At 41.2% G+C, this 16228-nt stretch overlaps 1 protein-coding gene across 1 annotated transcript in view; it reads left to right on the top strand.

Moving 5' to 3' along the window:
• The window catches only part of LOC126994168 (phosrestin-2-like), a 92420-nt gene that overhangs the window by 33885 nt on the left and 42307 nt on the right, over window positions 1-16228 (top strand). Inside the window, exons 2-3 of the mRNA XM_050853418.1 lie at window positions 1-244; window positions 13470-13742. The exon at window positions 1-244 is cut by the window's left edge and continues 1 nt beyond it. Of these exons, the coding sequence (XP_050709375.1) occupies window positions 44-244; window positions 13470-13742 (474 nt within the window). The 5' untranslated portion in view covers window positions 1-43. The remainder of the gene's footprint in view (window positions 245-13469; window positions 13743-16228) is intronic.

Raw genomic sequence — 16228 nt, forward strand, 5'->3', positions numbered from 1 at the left:
CGACAACCCTGAGGACAAGCCCCACAAGAGGTCCAGCATCAGGATGGGCATGAAGCTGTACCAGTTGGCTCCGTCTAACGAGAACATCACCCCATACGCAGCCTTCTCCAAGCAGCTGCTCCTCGCCGACGGCCAGGTGGAGGTGGAAGCGACGCTGGACAAGGGTGTCTACGAGAGGGGCGAGGAAGTGGGCGTTAGTGTGTCCATTGCCAACCATTCATCCAGGAACGTGAGGAAGATCAGGGTGAGTGTGGCGTGAGAGGTGAAATGTACATAGTTAAGAAATATGGTCAAAGTGATAAGGGCGGAGATATATAATAAACAAGACCAAGGTAAGATAAGTTCCATGGGAGAAGCAAACTCTCCCAGACGCATGACGATCAAGATGAGTATGAGGCGACATTAGGGAATAAGTGCGCGTTTTAAGGATGGCCTTGAGGATGGAGGGGACGGATAGTGTGAACAACGCCTTCAGGAGCGTGAGAAAATTCAGCTTAATGGAGGCAGCTCTAAGGCAAGAAAAATATAATAAAAAATGAAAGAAATTGAAATGAATAAATAAACGGATACAAATAAGACCGCTTTCTCTCTCATATTATGTATCTATATACACATAAATGTATATGAATATGATAGACATATATCAGTTTGCACAAGACTAGTATAATCTTTAAGAAAGGAGGGTATGAAACCAGGGATAGTGATTTACATATATCTACAAAGATATATATAGATGCACAGGCCACACAGACCCTATGGTTCATACTAGGTTGTCTAGGTTTGACGTGATTTTGACACCAAGATTGGTGTCCACTTTTGAGTAATTGCTCTTCAGTTTTCATAATCGACCTTACTATTTTCGGTTCTAACTTAATGCCTAACGCTTTTTATCATGAATGCATGAGAAAATCTGGTTCTTGACGGCGTTTTGGACTTTCTTTCCCATGGCGGGGCCACATGAAAAATATGATAAGGATAAAAGTGAGGGAGTAAGTTGGTACAATAAAGTAATATCTTGGTGAGTGGGACAAGTAAACTCTTCCAGATAAACAGTAATGCCCTGACGAGTGGGAAAATTTAACTTTTCCAGAAACGTGGGGAAGTTCAGTTTTGGTAAGAAACATAGAATAGAATATATGCAAATAATAAAAGGGTGCTAAGGAACAGGTGTGGCAAGCATCATTATTACAGGAAAAACTGACACGGACGGATAAAAATATAATCTTGAGGAACCTGAAGAAGGCCACGGTGAAACTGTCGAGACATATTAGTGTGGTGATGGGAGTGAGGGGCGATGCAAGTGTGTCAAAGAGAATCCGGGTTAATAACTGATTAGCCCGGTAGCAGCGACGGGCCAAATTTGTGGCTTTACCGTGTAGCAGCGACGGGCCAAATTTGTGGCTTTACCGTGTAGCAGCGACGGGCCAAATTTGTGGCTTTACCGTGTAGCAGCGACGGGCCAAATTTGTGGTTTTACCGTGTATGAGCGACGGGCCAAATTTGTGGCTTTACCGTGTAGCAGCGACGGGCCAAATTTGTGGTTTTACCGTGTAGCAGCGACGGGCCAAATTTGTGGCTTTACCGTGTAGCAGCGACGGGCTAAGTTTGTGGCTTTACCGTGTAGCAGCGACGGGCTAAATTTGTGGCTTTACCGTGTAACAGCGACGGGCCAAATTTGTGTCTTTACCGTGTAGCAGCGACGGGCTAAATTTGTGGCTTGACCGTGTAGCAGCGACGGGCTAAATTTGTGGCTTTACCGTGTAACAGCGACGGGCCAAATTTGTGTCTTTACCGTGTAGCAGCGACGGGCTAAATTTGTGGCTTGACCGTGTAGCAGCGACGGGCCAGATTTGTGACTTTACCGTGTAGCAGCGGCGGGCTAAATTTATGGCTTTACCGTGTAGCAGCGACGGGCCAAATTTGTGGTTTTACCGTGTAGCAGCGACGGGCCAAATTTGTGACTTTACCGTGTAGCAGCGACGGGCTAAATTTATGGCTTTACCGTGTAGCAGCGACGGGCCAAATTTGTGGCTTTACCGTGTAGCAGCGACGGGCCAAATTTGTGGCTTTACCGTGTAGCAGCGACGGGCCAAATTTGTGGCTTTACCGTGTAGCAGCGACGGGCCAAATTTGTGGCTTTACCGTGTAGCAGCGACGGGCCAAATTTGTGGCTTTACCGTGTAGCAGCGACGGGCCAAATTTGTGGCTTTACCGTGTACCAGCGACGGGCCAAATTTGTGGCTTTACCGTGTAGCAGCGACGGGCCAAATTTGTGGCTTTACCGTGTACCAGCGACGGGCCAAATTTGTGGCTTTACCGTGTAGCAGCGACGGGCCAAATTTGTGGCTTTACCGTGTAGCCATAATACAAAACTTAGCCTTAAAGTAAGAATAGTTTAATGGCACAAGTGAACAAATACTCTACCACAGGAATGAAAGAAGTGAAAAAGTTAATGTTAACCGCGAAGAAAATACAAAATGCACACACAAATATGATCCGAGTCTAAGAGGAGGAGTGGCAGGTATAGCAATTAATATCGTGGTAACATAATTAGAACAGGTATCGTGTTAGGTGAAAGGTGACAAAAGAGAGGAATATAGAGAGGAATTGAGAGCGAACCTGTGCATTGAAAAGATAACGGCAAGAGTTCAGGAAGGAAGAAAGGGTTAGGTGAGAAGTTAGATCACTGGAGAAAGGGCGCAGCGAAGAGGAGAGTCAAGGAAATCAATGGGTGGAAAATAGGACTTCAAGGCGACGGCCATGGAAGGGTTAAATAAGATCAAGATCAAGAGAGAGAGATAGAGAGAGAGAGAGAGAGAGAGAGAGAGAGAGAGAGAGAGAGAGAGAAGAGAAGAGAAGAGAAGAGAAGAGAAGAGAAGAGAAGAGAAGAGAAGAGAAGAGAAGAGAAGAGAAGAGAAGAGAAGAGGAGAGGAGAGAATAGACGAGAACGAAAAAGAAAAGAAAAGATAGGAAAGGTAGAGAGAGAGAGAGAGAGAGAGAGAGAGAGAGAGAGAGAGAGAGAGAGAGAGAGAGAGAGAGAGAGAGAGAGAGAGAGAGAGAGAGAGAGAGAGAGAGAGAGAGAGAGAGAGAGAGAGAAAAGTAATCAATCAGTAGTGAATGAAAGAAGGTAATACATCATACTAATAATGAGCGATGCTTTGTAGATGAAGCTACTCTAAAGCATAATATTTTTTCTTAGTTTGTGTCAGTCCGTCCCTGAATCATCCAACAGTGCAGTTTCTCCTGTAAGCTTGCGTGCCGAGTCCGTCAATGACACTGCAATATTTAGTGTGATAGCAAGGTTGTCTGGATGGATAAAAAAAGAAATGGATATTGGTGGAAAGGCAGAGAGAGGAAGAAGATAAATAAAATAAAAAAAGGGAGATAGAGTGCGAGGGAGAATAGTGAAGATAGCTTAGGTAGGAGGCGGATAAAACACAGGAGGCACAGAAATAAACATAGAGAGATAGAGAAAGGAAAACATTTAGGTAGATAAAAAGGAATGAAAAGGCGCAGGAAGTGAGTTCTAGACCGAGGGAATGAAGGGATGAAATGAGGTAGAAAGGGAAAACAAAGAGACAGGAGGGAAGTAGAGGGAGTTGAGATATAACTGATTGATTGTGAAGGTGGTAACAATAGTACAATACAATGTGATAGAAACAGAAGACAGGGGAAGGGGTGGAGAAGGAGATAAAGAGGCTTCCGTAGCAAAACAAAAAAATATAAAGGACGAGTAAGTCAGTTAGACAAGCAAACAAAACTCAGTGCCACACATCACGACACAAAGCCTCACGAGGGCCAGTTTTACAGTCCAGTACAGCATGTTTGTAAGCTCCCCAACCAAACACAAAATACTACGAAAATTACTTGTATACTATTTGGCGTTTATATAAAAAGAAGGAAACTATAGAGAACCACACAGGAAATCTATTTAGTATCTGGTATTGAATAGAAATAACAGATCATTGTGGAGAATATAGTTTGGTTTGGGAGCTTACAATGACTGTTGGACTGTCGAACTGACCCTAAGACCAGAGAGAAGCAGTAAGAGGATTAAAGTGGATCGCCCAAGTCTTAACCCATTGGATGCGGATTTCCTACAAGAAGACATCACCAAGCTACAGGAGTGGAACGAAAAGTGGCTGCTCCAATTTAGTGAAGAAAAATGTGAGGTCATGCATCTTGGGAGGGGAAATCCAGCATACCAATACCACATGGGAAACGCTCCACTACCCACCACAGAGGCACAGAAAGACCTGGGAGCATATTTGACTAGGCTACCAGTGAAGGCGAAATCCGTGCCAATCGCAGCGGACGGGTTAAGCCAAACTGCTTGTTAGAGAGGTTATTGTCGCTTCTGTCACTACCCATTCGAAGACCTTACCCACCACAGAGAGCAGGGAAATGGGAATGCAGTTCACAGGATCATATTTGGAGTTCTTTTGAAGAGGTGCCATATGTGCCTTTTTCCACACAGAGTGCCATGCATGTGTTCTCCTCAGCACAAGCACAAAACACTTGTGATGGTGAACCTGCCAGCTCACGGTCACAGTTTCCAAGTACCTGCGTGATTATGCTGTTAGACCCAATGGCTTTTTTTATGTCTACCGCTCTCATTACACGCTCCACTTGGTATCTCTCTCTCTTTTTCCGCCATTATTAAGGGCCTGTTAGTGTTGCCTCTCAAAGGTCGCCTCCAGCCATTCTCTCGCTGACTCAGGCATCTCGAAGTCCCCCTAATGATTTTTTCTTTTTTCGTTTCCTTCCTCCTTTCCTCCTTCCAAAAGACTTCCGCGTTGGTCTCTCCATCGCTTGTCTGCCTTTCTGTCTGTTAGTCCGTCATTCGGTATGTCTGTCTGTTTGCCTGTCTCACTTTCTTTCTACCTTTAATATTATTTTTCTATCTGTCTATCAATCAATTTCTCTATCTAATCATTTCTATGTTAATGCCTGTGTATGTAGGGATGTGTATCTGCCTATTTACATTTATATATCAATTTATCTATCTTTATTTATCTTTCTATTTATTTATTTATCTATATACTTATACATTTATTTATTTATTTATTTATTTATTTATTTATTTATTTATCTATCTGTCTATGAGCCGATGTATCTTATAATTATAGGAATGCGAACATAAAAGTAAGCGTGTTAAGTTCTGCAGGAACTATGTATTTGCTGTACACTGCACCCTCTTTTCGTACGTAATATCGATATGTATAAATTTTCGCATGATTTATTTATAATAGTCCGAAAATTTATACAAGAGTGCTATACTGAATAAATATTTTGATTATCTGCAAACTAACTCATATATGCGTATAGATTAGAGCTAAAATATGTTCCGTGATTATCAAGTAGCGCCCTGCGTTAATTATTTATTCAGTGAGTTAGTTCAATAGGTCATTGCTTCCTTCACACCGTCGATATTTAGTTCCCGTGTGAACAAGTAACATGACTAAAAAAAATTGCTGTGTGCCTTAAGGGTGCGTCTTTCGGGAACATTAAACAACCCTTGAGTGTAATACTAAACTACTCAACTACTCAACAGAAGAACACAATGCTATCCTAAACTCTTGAATCAGTGTATGTAATAAAGGTATAAATATATGTACAATTTTTCACTCTTCAATTTCCTGCTTCTCACGATGTTAGCTAATGCTTCTACTTTAAAGTTAACCCGTCCGCTGCGATTGGTACGGATTCTGCTTTCATTGGTAGCCTGGTTACTTATACTCCCAGGTTTTTCTCTGCTTCTGTGGTGGATAGTGGAGTGTTTCCCATGTGGTATCGGTATGCTGGATATCCTCTCCCAAGGTGCAGGAGTTTACATTTTTCCTCATTGAATTGTAGCAGCCACTTTTTGTTCCATTCCTGTAGCTTGGTGATGTCTTCTTGTGGGAAATCCGCGGTCAAGGGTTAATCGTTTAGTACCACGCGAATGAGGTAGGAAGCGTAGTTCCATTTCCTTTACACCTACTTATACATGATACCAGCCAGAGCATTCCTTGAAGTTTTGCTTTTTGTCAATGTTTTTGCCATTCATTCTAGACCATATGCTATAATTTCCATCGTGCTCATGAATATTGTGTCAGTTGACCTGGCTTCAGTTACTGATCGGAGGCACGTGCCGCTTCAGACCGTTACCTTTACATTTGGTGTTTTCATCGTATCGTGTTGAATTTCGGCCTCAGCGTCGCGGCGCCAGACAACGCTCTCAACTCACAACGAAACTCGCGTGTGCATAAAATTCTCCTATGAAATTTCTGCACCTTTTGGGTCTGTGAATCGTGGCGTGAGGAAGCAATAAGAGGTAACAGCTTCGTTCCGTCTCTTTTCTATTTGATTGGTAAGCAAGCACACACCACACACACACACACATACAGACACACGCACGCACACACGCACGCACGCACGCACGCACGCACGCACGCACGCGCACACACACACACACACACACACACACACACACACACACACACACACACACACACACACACACACTTATTTTCGGAACGTCGACAGGTTGAGTGTTTGGAGTCTTTGCAAACTCGGTAAATTTTCATCCCAGGGAGCGTTCTCTGTCGACACGGAGGGAAGTTAAGGAAAATTTCTTGCGTACCCGATTAAATTTGCAAAGGAAGAATTGTCTGCTACTGGTATTTCTTTTTTTTCCTCCCTCTATCATTTACTGTTTTATATCTTCACATCACCGACATCACACGCATTTCAACCTTCCTTTTCTTCTACCCTCGGCAACTGTATTTATTTGCATTTTTTTACCGTATAATTATGTCATACGGACACAGCATAGTTCTTATCATTATGTATATTTATTTTTATTTTCTCGCTTATTTCTTTATATTCCCAGTTTCGTTTTTTTTATGTAATTGCACAGAAAAGAATATCCAACAGTGGCGTTGCTCTGCTTCAGGGAATCATCTTTTGTTGCTATCAATATACTTTAAAGGAAATCTTCGTTCATATCATATATATTTGTTCTGCGTTTTGTTCCATAAATCTGTCTCTCCCCCCTTTTTTATTGTAAATTTTTCTTGCTATAATTTTACAATATTCCTACCATTCTGCTTTTCTTATTTTTCTCTTTTATTTTTCATTCGTCTCAATTCAATGCCTGCGTGGTAGAGTTTATCAATATTCAGGTATTTTACTGCTTGAGATACTCGCATTCGTTTGATTATGAAATGATTCGTCACAAATTGCTTTATTCCTCTCCATCATATTCTTTTTATATTTTACTCCACCTTTACTAACATCTCAGCATTCTCTTTCTATAATATTTCTCTCTATCGATATTTTCTCTTCTTTTCCTTTGTTTCCGTTTTTCAGTAGTCTCCCTTCCATTCCCCTTTTTCCGTATTTTTTCTGCTCTATTAAAAAACAATACACACAAAAAAACGCGCGCAAAGGTGACACAGAGGGATAGAATAAAACAAAAAAACAAATAAAAGCCGAGCGACTGTGAGTAAAAGCATTGCAAGTGAAGGGAATCCAACTCTTTGTGTTCTTAACTGTTGCGCTCTCTCCTTTCTTTCTCTGTTGTTGTGTTGCTCTCCATCATGCTTTATCATAATATTTTTTTTTCCTTTTTCCTTTTTTTACTTGCCATATCATTCCACCTTCAGAGTATTTGTTTTTGTTTTTTGTTCATCGTGTCCATCATCATCATCATCATCATCATCATCATTGTGGTCGTCATTGTCATCGTATTCCCCTGTTGTTTTTCATAATCAATAAGTTTCTTCTTCTTCTTCTTCTTCTTTTTCTTCTTCTTCTTCTTCTTCTTTTTCTTCTTCCTCTTCTTTTTCTTTTTCTTCTTCTTCTTCTTCTTCTTCTTCTTCTTCTTCTTTTTCTTTTCTTCTTCTTTTTCCTCTTCTTTTTCTTCTTTTTCTTTTTCATTTTCTTTTTCTTTTTTCTTCTTCTTTTTCTTCTTTTTCTCCTTCTTCTTCTTCTTCTCCTTCTTCTTCTCCTTCTTCTTCTTCTTTCTCTTCCTCTTTTTCTTCTTCCTCTTTATCTTCTTCTTCTTCTTCTTCTTCTTCTTCTTCTTCTTCTTCTTCTTCTTCTTCATCCTACTTGTTTTGATTATAAATTCTTCTATTTTCTTTTCTTCTTCTTGATTCTTCATTTTTCCAGCAAAGGTTTATTTTCCATTTTCATTCCTGCACGTCTGGGAAAGATAATACACACACACACACACACACACACACACACACACACACACACACACACACACACACACACACACACACACACACACACACACACACACACGCACACACGAACACGCACACACACACTGTTTATTTTATCCTCCAATTGCCCTCAGAATTTGCTGCATTTTTCATTTTCATTTTATTTTTTAGCCTTTTTTTTTGTTCCCCTGCAATCAGTTTCGGCCCTCCTTCCTTCCTTGCTTGCCCTCTTTCCATCCTTTTACCAGCGTTTTTCCTTCATAGCATTGTTTCTATATTATTATTGCAGATTCTTCCTCCTCTACCAGTTTCATTTTCTCATCCTTTCTTTTCCTCCTTCACCGTATTGTTGTCTGCCATCTTGAGTAATATATATAATGGTTTTGCTGTTGTATTTTATCCTCATCGTTTCTCAGTATTAATTTATTTACTAGTTTCGTTTTTGTTAGGTATCTTTACATTCGGTCTTCCACGTTTATCGCTTCTCTTTATTATTTTTTTCTTTCTTTTCCCCGCTGCCCTTTGCGTCATTGCCTGGTCTTATTGCCTCCATTACATTTCTCTCAGCCTTTCTTTTCTCGTTTCCCGTATCTGCTCACTTCATGTTTTGCCCCGTTGCCTCTCCCACATACCTCGCATTTTTTTTCATTCTTCTCTGTGTTTTCTTTTAATAGTTCGCCTTATTACGACTCGCGCATTTCCGTCTGTCTTGCTGTCTCTCATCATCTCTCTCCTTTTTCTGCTTCGTTTCTTGTTTCCTTCGTTTTCTACATTTATCCAACATTCCTCCTTCTGCTTCCTTCTTTCTCCTTCACGCCTTCGCATTCCGCAGTCTTTCTTATCTCTTGGACCTTCTTCTTTGTGTTTGTTCTTTTATTCCTTTTCTCCACATGTCTATCCTTCTCCCTTCTTTCTTTCTACTCCTCCCTGCTCGTTGGTTTCATATTCCTCTCCTGCTTTCATTCGGTTAGTTTTAGATCAGATTTTACTAAATTCAACTTCCTATGCTTTCTTCCTTTTCGTAAAGCATTTTTATTTTTTTCCCTCTTTTCATCCTTTCTTTTTTTTTCCTTTCCTTGCTTTCTTTCTTTATTATTTTCAATCTTCCTTCCTTCCTTCTTTCCTTCCCTCCTTCCTTACTTCCTTCCTTCCTTACTTCCTTGCTCCGTTCCTTCTACCGTTCCTTCCTTCCTTCCTTCCTTACTTACTTACTTACTTGCTCCGTTCCTTTTACCTTTCCCTCCTTCCCTTCCTTCCTTCCTTCCTTCCTTCCTTCCTTTCTACCTATTGTCCTTCCTTTCGTCCTCCTTTCCCACCAGTCTATCTTCCTTCCATCTCTCCTCCATTTTAAGGTTATTTTTCTTTCATTTCTCCTCCGTACCCAGAAGTCCAAGCTTGCCTTCAGTGGCAGGCAAGAAAAGCTCTATATTAACTTGAATGCTGAAAATAGCGTTCTACTAATTCAAGTGTGGTGACGCATTTAAGATGAGGACTGAAGTTTTTTTATTGTCGCACCGAGTCGTCTGCTATTGGAAAAAGGTGTCTGTAGAATCAATTAGTGCTAAAACGTTCAACTCCTCTAAAAAAGTGCATTGGCTATTTCTTTATTGCTACAGGAGAGGAAATGGCTTTCTCATACTGTCGTACAACAAGTATTTTTTTATTAATTCTGCAGGTTACTGAAATGCCGGGCGAGCAGATTGAAGTCACTTACGCAAAAAGTCTCGTTATAACCCAACACCTTATCTGTTCCTTGTTCTTCCGTGCTTCCATGCTTCCGTCATCTGAGCCATGATATAAGTATTCAGTCATTCACCATCCATTATTCCTCGACTCTCCACCCTCTCACCTCATACTTCATTTTCCCTTCCTTTATTATATGCTCTCCTCCTCCAGTATACCTCTCTCTCTCTCTCTCTCTCTCTCTCTCATAAATTAGTGCGCGTCGACATTAGAGCTCAATCATCAGTGACTGAAAATAAAGTAAAGGTGCCCAATTTCAAAAGAGCTAACTTCGTAGAAATCCGACAAAAACTAACAGAAATACAACTATCAGATGACGGCAACGTTGAGGAAGCCTGGCACTTACTCACTCAGCAGAACACATTCGTCCCCTTGTGCGAGAAACGAATTAACACTAATAAAAGCCCACCGTGGTTTAATAGCGAAATTAAACAATCAGTAAATGAGAGAAAATTGTTTTACAGGTTAAAGAAAGAACAAAGCACGCCCGAAAACATTAGACTTTATAATGATGCCAGGCGACGAGTAAAAAGACTAGTAGGTCAGGCAAAGCGTAGATATGAAGAAAATATTGCAGCCAACTGTAAAAATAATCCGAAATCTTTCTTCAGTTACATAAACAACAGAAAGGCGATCAAAAGTGGTATTGGACCTTTAACAAACAGCGACGGTGCACTAGTGACTGACGGCCAACACATTGCAAACCTCTTAAACAATTACTTTTCCTCGGTGTTTAATACGAACAGTCTTCTTCTCGCTACCACCAACACCAGTACTATTGTAAATCTCGAGCATGCATTGCCTAATTTTGAAATAACAACCGATGAAGTCCTTAAGGCTCTCCATTCACTTAAAACAAATAAAAGTCCCGGACCCGACAAAGTATATCCTATACTGCTTAAAGAAACAAAGAGCGAAATACTCTCCTCCCTCACTACCGTATTCAATATGTCCTTGCGACAAGGCATCGTCCCTTCGGATTGGAAAAAGGCTAGCTTGACACCGATTTTTAAGAAAGGGGACAAAAAAATACCAGGTAACTACCGACCCATTAGTCTAACTTCAGTTGTAGGTAAGCTACTCGAGAGCATAATTAGAGACAAAATTGTGAGTTACCTCGAAAGCCACTCATTAATTGGGGATTCACAACATGGCTTCCGTAACAAAAGATCCTGCCTGTCAAACCTACTGACCTTTTATAACGATCTCTTCTCAATTTATGACGTGTCCAAATCAGTTGACGTAGTCTATCGATTTCCAGAAAGCGTTTGATAAAGTCCCACATCATAAATTACTTTATAAATTAAAGCAAATAGGCATTGACGGTCAAGTAAACCAATGGATCGCGAATTGGTTGAGCAACAGACAACAAAAAGTTGTGATTGACGGATTTAACTCAGAGTGGGCGCCGGTCACTAGTGGCATCCCTCAGGGCTCGGTTCTTGGCCCAGTGCTCTTCATTATTTACATCAACGACGTGGATGTTGGACTCAATAATCGCATTAGTAAATTTGCAGACGACACAAAGATTGGTAACTCGGTTCTCACTGACGAAGACAGGCAAAGCCTCCAAGAGGATTTGCACAAAATTTCAGCTTGGTCGGATAAATGGGAGATGCCCTTTAACGTAGACAAGTGCCAGGTCCTTCAAGTTGGAACAAAAAATAAGAAGTTCGATTACGAAATGCGCGGCGTTAAACTCACAAGCGTTCACTGCGTTAAGGACCTGGGGATTAAAATCGCGTCAAACCTCAAATTCTCACATCAATGCATCGATGCAGCAAATAAAGCGAACAGAATGTTGGGCTTCATTAAAAGAAACTTTTTATTCAAGAATAAAGATGTAATACTTCCGCTCTACTAAATAGTTTAGTCAGACCCCACTTGGAATATGCGATACAGTTTTGGTCTCCCCACCATGCAAAGGACATTGGTAAACTAGAAGGTGTTCAGCGTCGAGCAACAAAAATGATCCCTTCCTTGCGCAACAAATCCTACGAAGAAAGGCTTTCCACCCTTAACATGTTCTCTCTTGAGAAACGTCGCCTCCGAGGAAAACTGATCGAATGTTTTAAAATACTTAATGGTTTCACGAATGTAGACAGAACAAAATTGTTTATGATCGATGACACTTTGCGAACGAGGAACAATGGCACAAAACTCAAATGTAGACAAGTAAACTCAGACTGCACCAAATTTTTCTTCACCAACGTTGTAGTGCGAGAATGGAATAAGCTTCCACCGTCAGTGGTCCAGTGTAACACGATTGACTCCTTTAAAAACAAGCTCGACCGTCACTTCCTTGAACTTAATATTAACTAGAGTAGAAAAGCAACGTTTTGGAGCCATCTGATTAATGTAAAATCACTTAGGTTTAAGGACAGACCACCTAGTCTGGACCATGGGGTCTGTGTGGTCTGATTTTCTATGTAAATCTATGTAAATCTCTCTTATCCTTGTTCTCTCTCCATCATTAAGCTTTCCCCTTCATCTGCTTTTATTTTTATGTTTCAAACCCTTCGCCCTTTCCTCTTTTTTCCTTCAATTTTTTTTCCTTTTACTTCCATGCTCTCCAGTCCACCTCTCCACTTTCTGCTTGTCATTTTCTTGTTTTCTTTCCATCTGATTCTATTTTCATTCCGTCATCGTTTTTCCTTTCCTTCTCCTCTGAAATTCCTTCGCGCTCTCCTCCTGTTTCATTTTATCAGCGACCTCTTCCTTTCTTCTGCCACTTCTCTTTCTCCTTCCTCTGCCCTCTCCTCTTTCTTCCCTCTTTTCTTCCTGTCACTTCTCTGCCAACTTACCTTCCTTCTTCACATCCGCTTCCTACCTCACCTTCCTCCCCTGTTTCTCATATTATTTCGGTCACTGTCTCTTCTTTCTCCTCCCTCCTTCCCGACTTGCTTCCATCAGTAATTCCTATCTCTGCGTTTAAAAATGTATTATGTTCTCTACGTTAACATTTATTTATATTGCACCATTTATTTTTATTTATCTCCATTCCTCTGTTTTTTCCTTTTCTTTCGTAGTTTATTTTCATCTTATCTCTATCTTAACGACTCTTCTCCATTCTTATACTTCCTTTCGCTTTCATTTGAGTTAAATTTATGCTCTGTTCATCGTTTGATAATTTCATATAAACTTGCCTCTCCTTTTCCTCTAGTTTTCATACAATCCCTGTCCCCCTTTTCCTCCTTCCCTTTGTCTTCCTTTCCCTGTTCTCCTTCTTCATTTTTTCAATCTTCCTTCCTTCCTTCCTTACTTACTTCCTTCCTTGCTTCTTTCCTTCCTTCCTTCCTTCCTTGCTTCCGTCCTCCCTACCCATCGTCCTTCCTATCATTCCTATGTCTCTATGATCCACCCAATTCATATCTATAACCTAACCATTCCTACCTCTTACCGATTACGCTCCGTCCTTCTTAACAAAACCTTTCCCACTTCTCTTCCATTACGCTTCTTCCTTCGCCCTATTCATTCTCATCACGACTCTCTTCGTCTACCCCGCCGCAGGTGATGATAGTGCAGTACGTGGACGTGGCCATGTTCAGCAACGGCAAGTTCAAGAATATTGTCGCATCGGTGGACTCGACGGAGGGGTGCCCAGTGACCTCCGGCGCCTCTCTGACCCGCCAGTTCCAGATGCGTCCTGCCCGCGGCACCATCAAGAACTGGATTGCCCTCGAGGAGTTTTACGACAGGGACAGCATGTTGGCCTCCTCCGTGGCGCGGCCTGAAGGGCAGGAGAGGAACGTGTTCGCCATTTATGTCAGTTACTACGTGAAGGTGAGACAGCAGGGAGGGAAGGAGGAGGTGGAGGAGGAGGTACTGGTGGTGTGTGCGTGTGGTGAATTTGATGTGCTTGTGTGTGTGTGTGTGTGTGTGTGTGTGTGTGTGTGTGTGTGTGTGTGTGTGTAAAGGGAGTGAGGTAAAGGGAAAGTGTGTATGGGATGGGGAGCGTGAGTTGGAGGGGGTATGTGGAGTTAGGTGTAAGAGGTGTGTGTGTGTGGGGGGGGGGGGGTATGCGTGTGTGTATCGTCGTGTGTGTGGGGGTATGTGTGTATCGTCGTGTGTGTGTGTGTGGGAGGGGGTTATGTGTGTGTGTGTGTGTGTGTGTGTGTTTTATGTGTGTCTGTGTGGGGGGGGGATAAATGTGTTTGCGTATGTGTGCGTGTGTGTGTGTGCGTTTATGTTTTTTTTTTGTGTGTGTGCGTGAGTGCGTTATCCCTGCGTTACGCCTGAATCTGGACAAAAAGGAAACAGAGTGATTTAATTTGCGTTCGCGTTTGGTTTGACTTTTATCTAATTAGCAAGTAATCAGCGCGTAAAAAAGTCTCCAAACTAAATTGACAGTTCAATTGAATTATTAACACAAAAACGTTCATACCTTTTTTCCCTAAATGATAAGAGGAAAGTCAATATAGGTCCTCAAAATTTCATAATGAAACAAATTTGATTAAAAATTGGTAAACGAAAAATGTGACGATGAATTCCATCAAGGCGGAGTGCGTATTTAGAGAGCTCGTGGAAACAAACAAACAAACAAAAAAGTTCGGTTGTGATATCATAACTCTAAACGTTGCCTTTATTGCCAGCCAGTCCCTATGTGATGGCTTAACCTGGTAGCAGCGACGGGTAAAATTTGTGGCTTTACCGTGTAGCAGCGACGGGTAAAATTTGTGGCTTTACCGTGTAGCAGCGACGGGTAAAATTTGTGGCTTTACCGTGTAGCAGCGACGGGTAAAATTTGTGGCTTTACCGTGTAGCAGCGACGGGTAAAATTTGTGGCTTTACCGTGTAGCAGCGACGGGTAAAATTTGTGGCTTTACCGTGTAGCAGCGACGGGTAAAATTTGTGGCTTTACCGTGTAGCAGCGACGGGTAAAATTTGTGGCTTTACCGTGTAGCAGCGACGGGCCAAATTTGTGCCATGATAAAACCCCCCAAAATAGATGATGCATATACCGATCACAAATGCGTTGATATATATAATGAAATGGTGTGCGTGAGTGATGATTTTTTCTCACTATTCTCGCATAGAGGGCCCTTTAAGAAACATGATCCTCGCAGGTACCAGGTTAAGGCGTCTCCTATAATTATGTCACCCATCACAGCACTCTTCTCTGGCGTTATCATGCTCGGTTGATTGATTGGTTGAATATGGCATGCAATCACGGTGCCTTAATTGTTGTTGTTGTTGCTGGTGGTGGTGGTGGTAGTGGTGGTGGTGGTGGTGATGTTGTTGTTGTATTGATGCTAGTTGCAATAGTACCTCTCTACTACTACTACTACTACTACTAAACAACAGCTGTCATATGGGGCCGGACAATAAAAAATCAAGGTCAAATTACTAAGTTATTAAAATGGTTCGTAATCTTATAATGAGTAAATGAGTAACACAAAAAAAAACAGCAGCAGGCAGCAGTTCGGAGGATTGGTCCAATGGGGACGGGCCTTGCTAGCACAAAGCTCTAAAAGTTTTAGTGCAGACGGAGATGTAATTCCGTAGGAATTTCATGCCCAAATTGAGATAGTGTGTGCTTTCACTTCCTTATGGTTTAAGGTAATGGAAAATGATAGGTAACAAATTTTCCCGACACCCGTAGCCATGGTAACAGCCAAAATCCAACATGGCCGCCGTCGCGCCTGGATGTTTCCAAAAGAGTCACATCTCTGGAAATACTCGACCGGTTTCAATGATGTTGGGATCAATATTAGGGTTTTACAACATTTCTGAGCGTTTGAAAAAGGTTTCACAGCGATTGGAAGTCAAGATGATGTAATAAACTAAGGTTAATGTGATATAATTTGGGGTTCAAACACAAATAAGGAAAATATAAAGTGAGAGTTATTTAATTGCACATATTATGTGATTATTTGGTATGAATGTGCATTTTCACAGCTTTCACTTTAGTGACGTAACCTGTGACAGATGTTGAGAACCACCGAATGAGCAAGCCAATGTTTGCATGTAGTAGTGTGATGTAAATCTTCATTCATGTAAACCAACCTTTTCATTGCAGGGTAATGTTTTTGCTATGGATATCAATACAAAAATATGTTTAGTTTGCACATGTTTTTTTTCAAGTTATAAGCAATACAATTTAAGAAAACAAAAATATTCATGAAAATCATTGTAAATTACCAATAATTTGCAAACGCCTAATGTAGAATTGCTGACATACTACCAATTAAATCCACTGAAAGATAAGACTTTTCACATAGCATAATAAAATAATTACTGGTCATACTATACATTCACATTATACACAT

This window comes from Eriocheir sinensis, unplaced genomic scaffold (genome assembly GCF_024679095.1).
Source record: "Eriocheir sinensis breed Jianghai 21 unplaced genomic scaffold, ASM2467909v1 Scaffold735, whole genome shotgun sequence".
NCBI classification, from domain to species: domain Eukaryota; kingdom Metazoa; phylum Arthropoda; class Malacostraca; order Decapoda; family Varunidae; genus Eriocheir; species Eriocheir sinensis.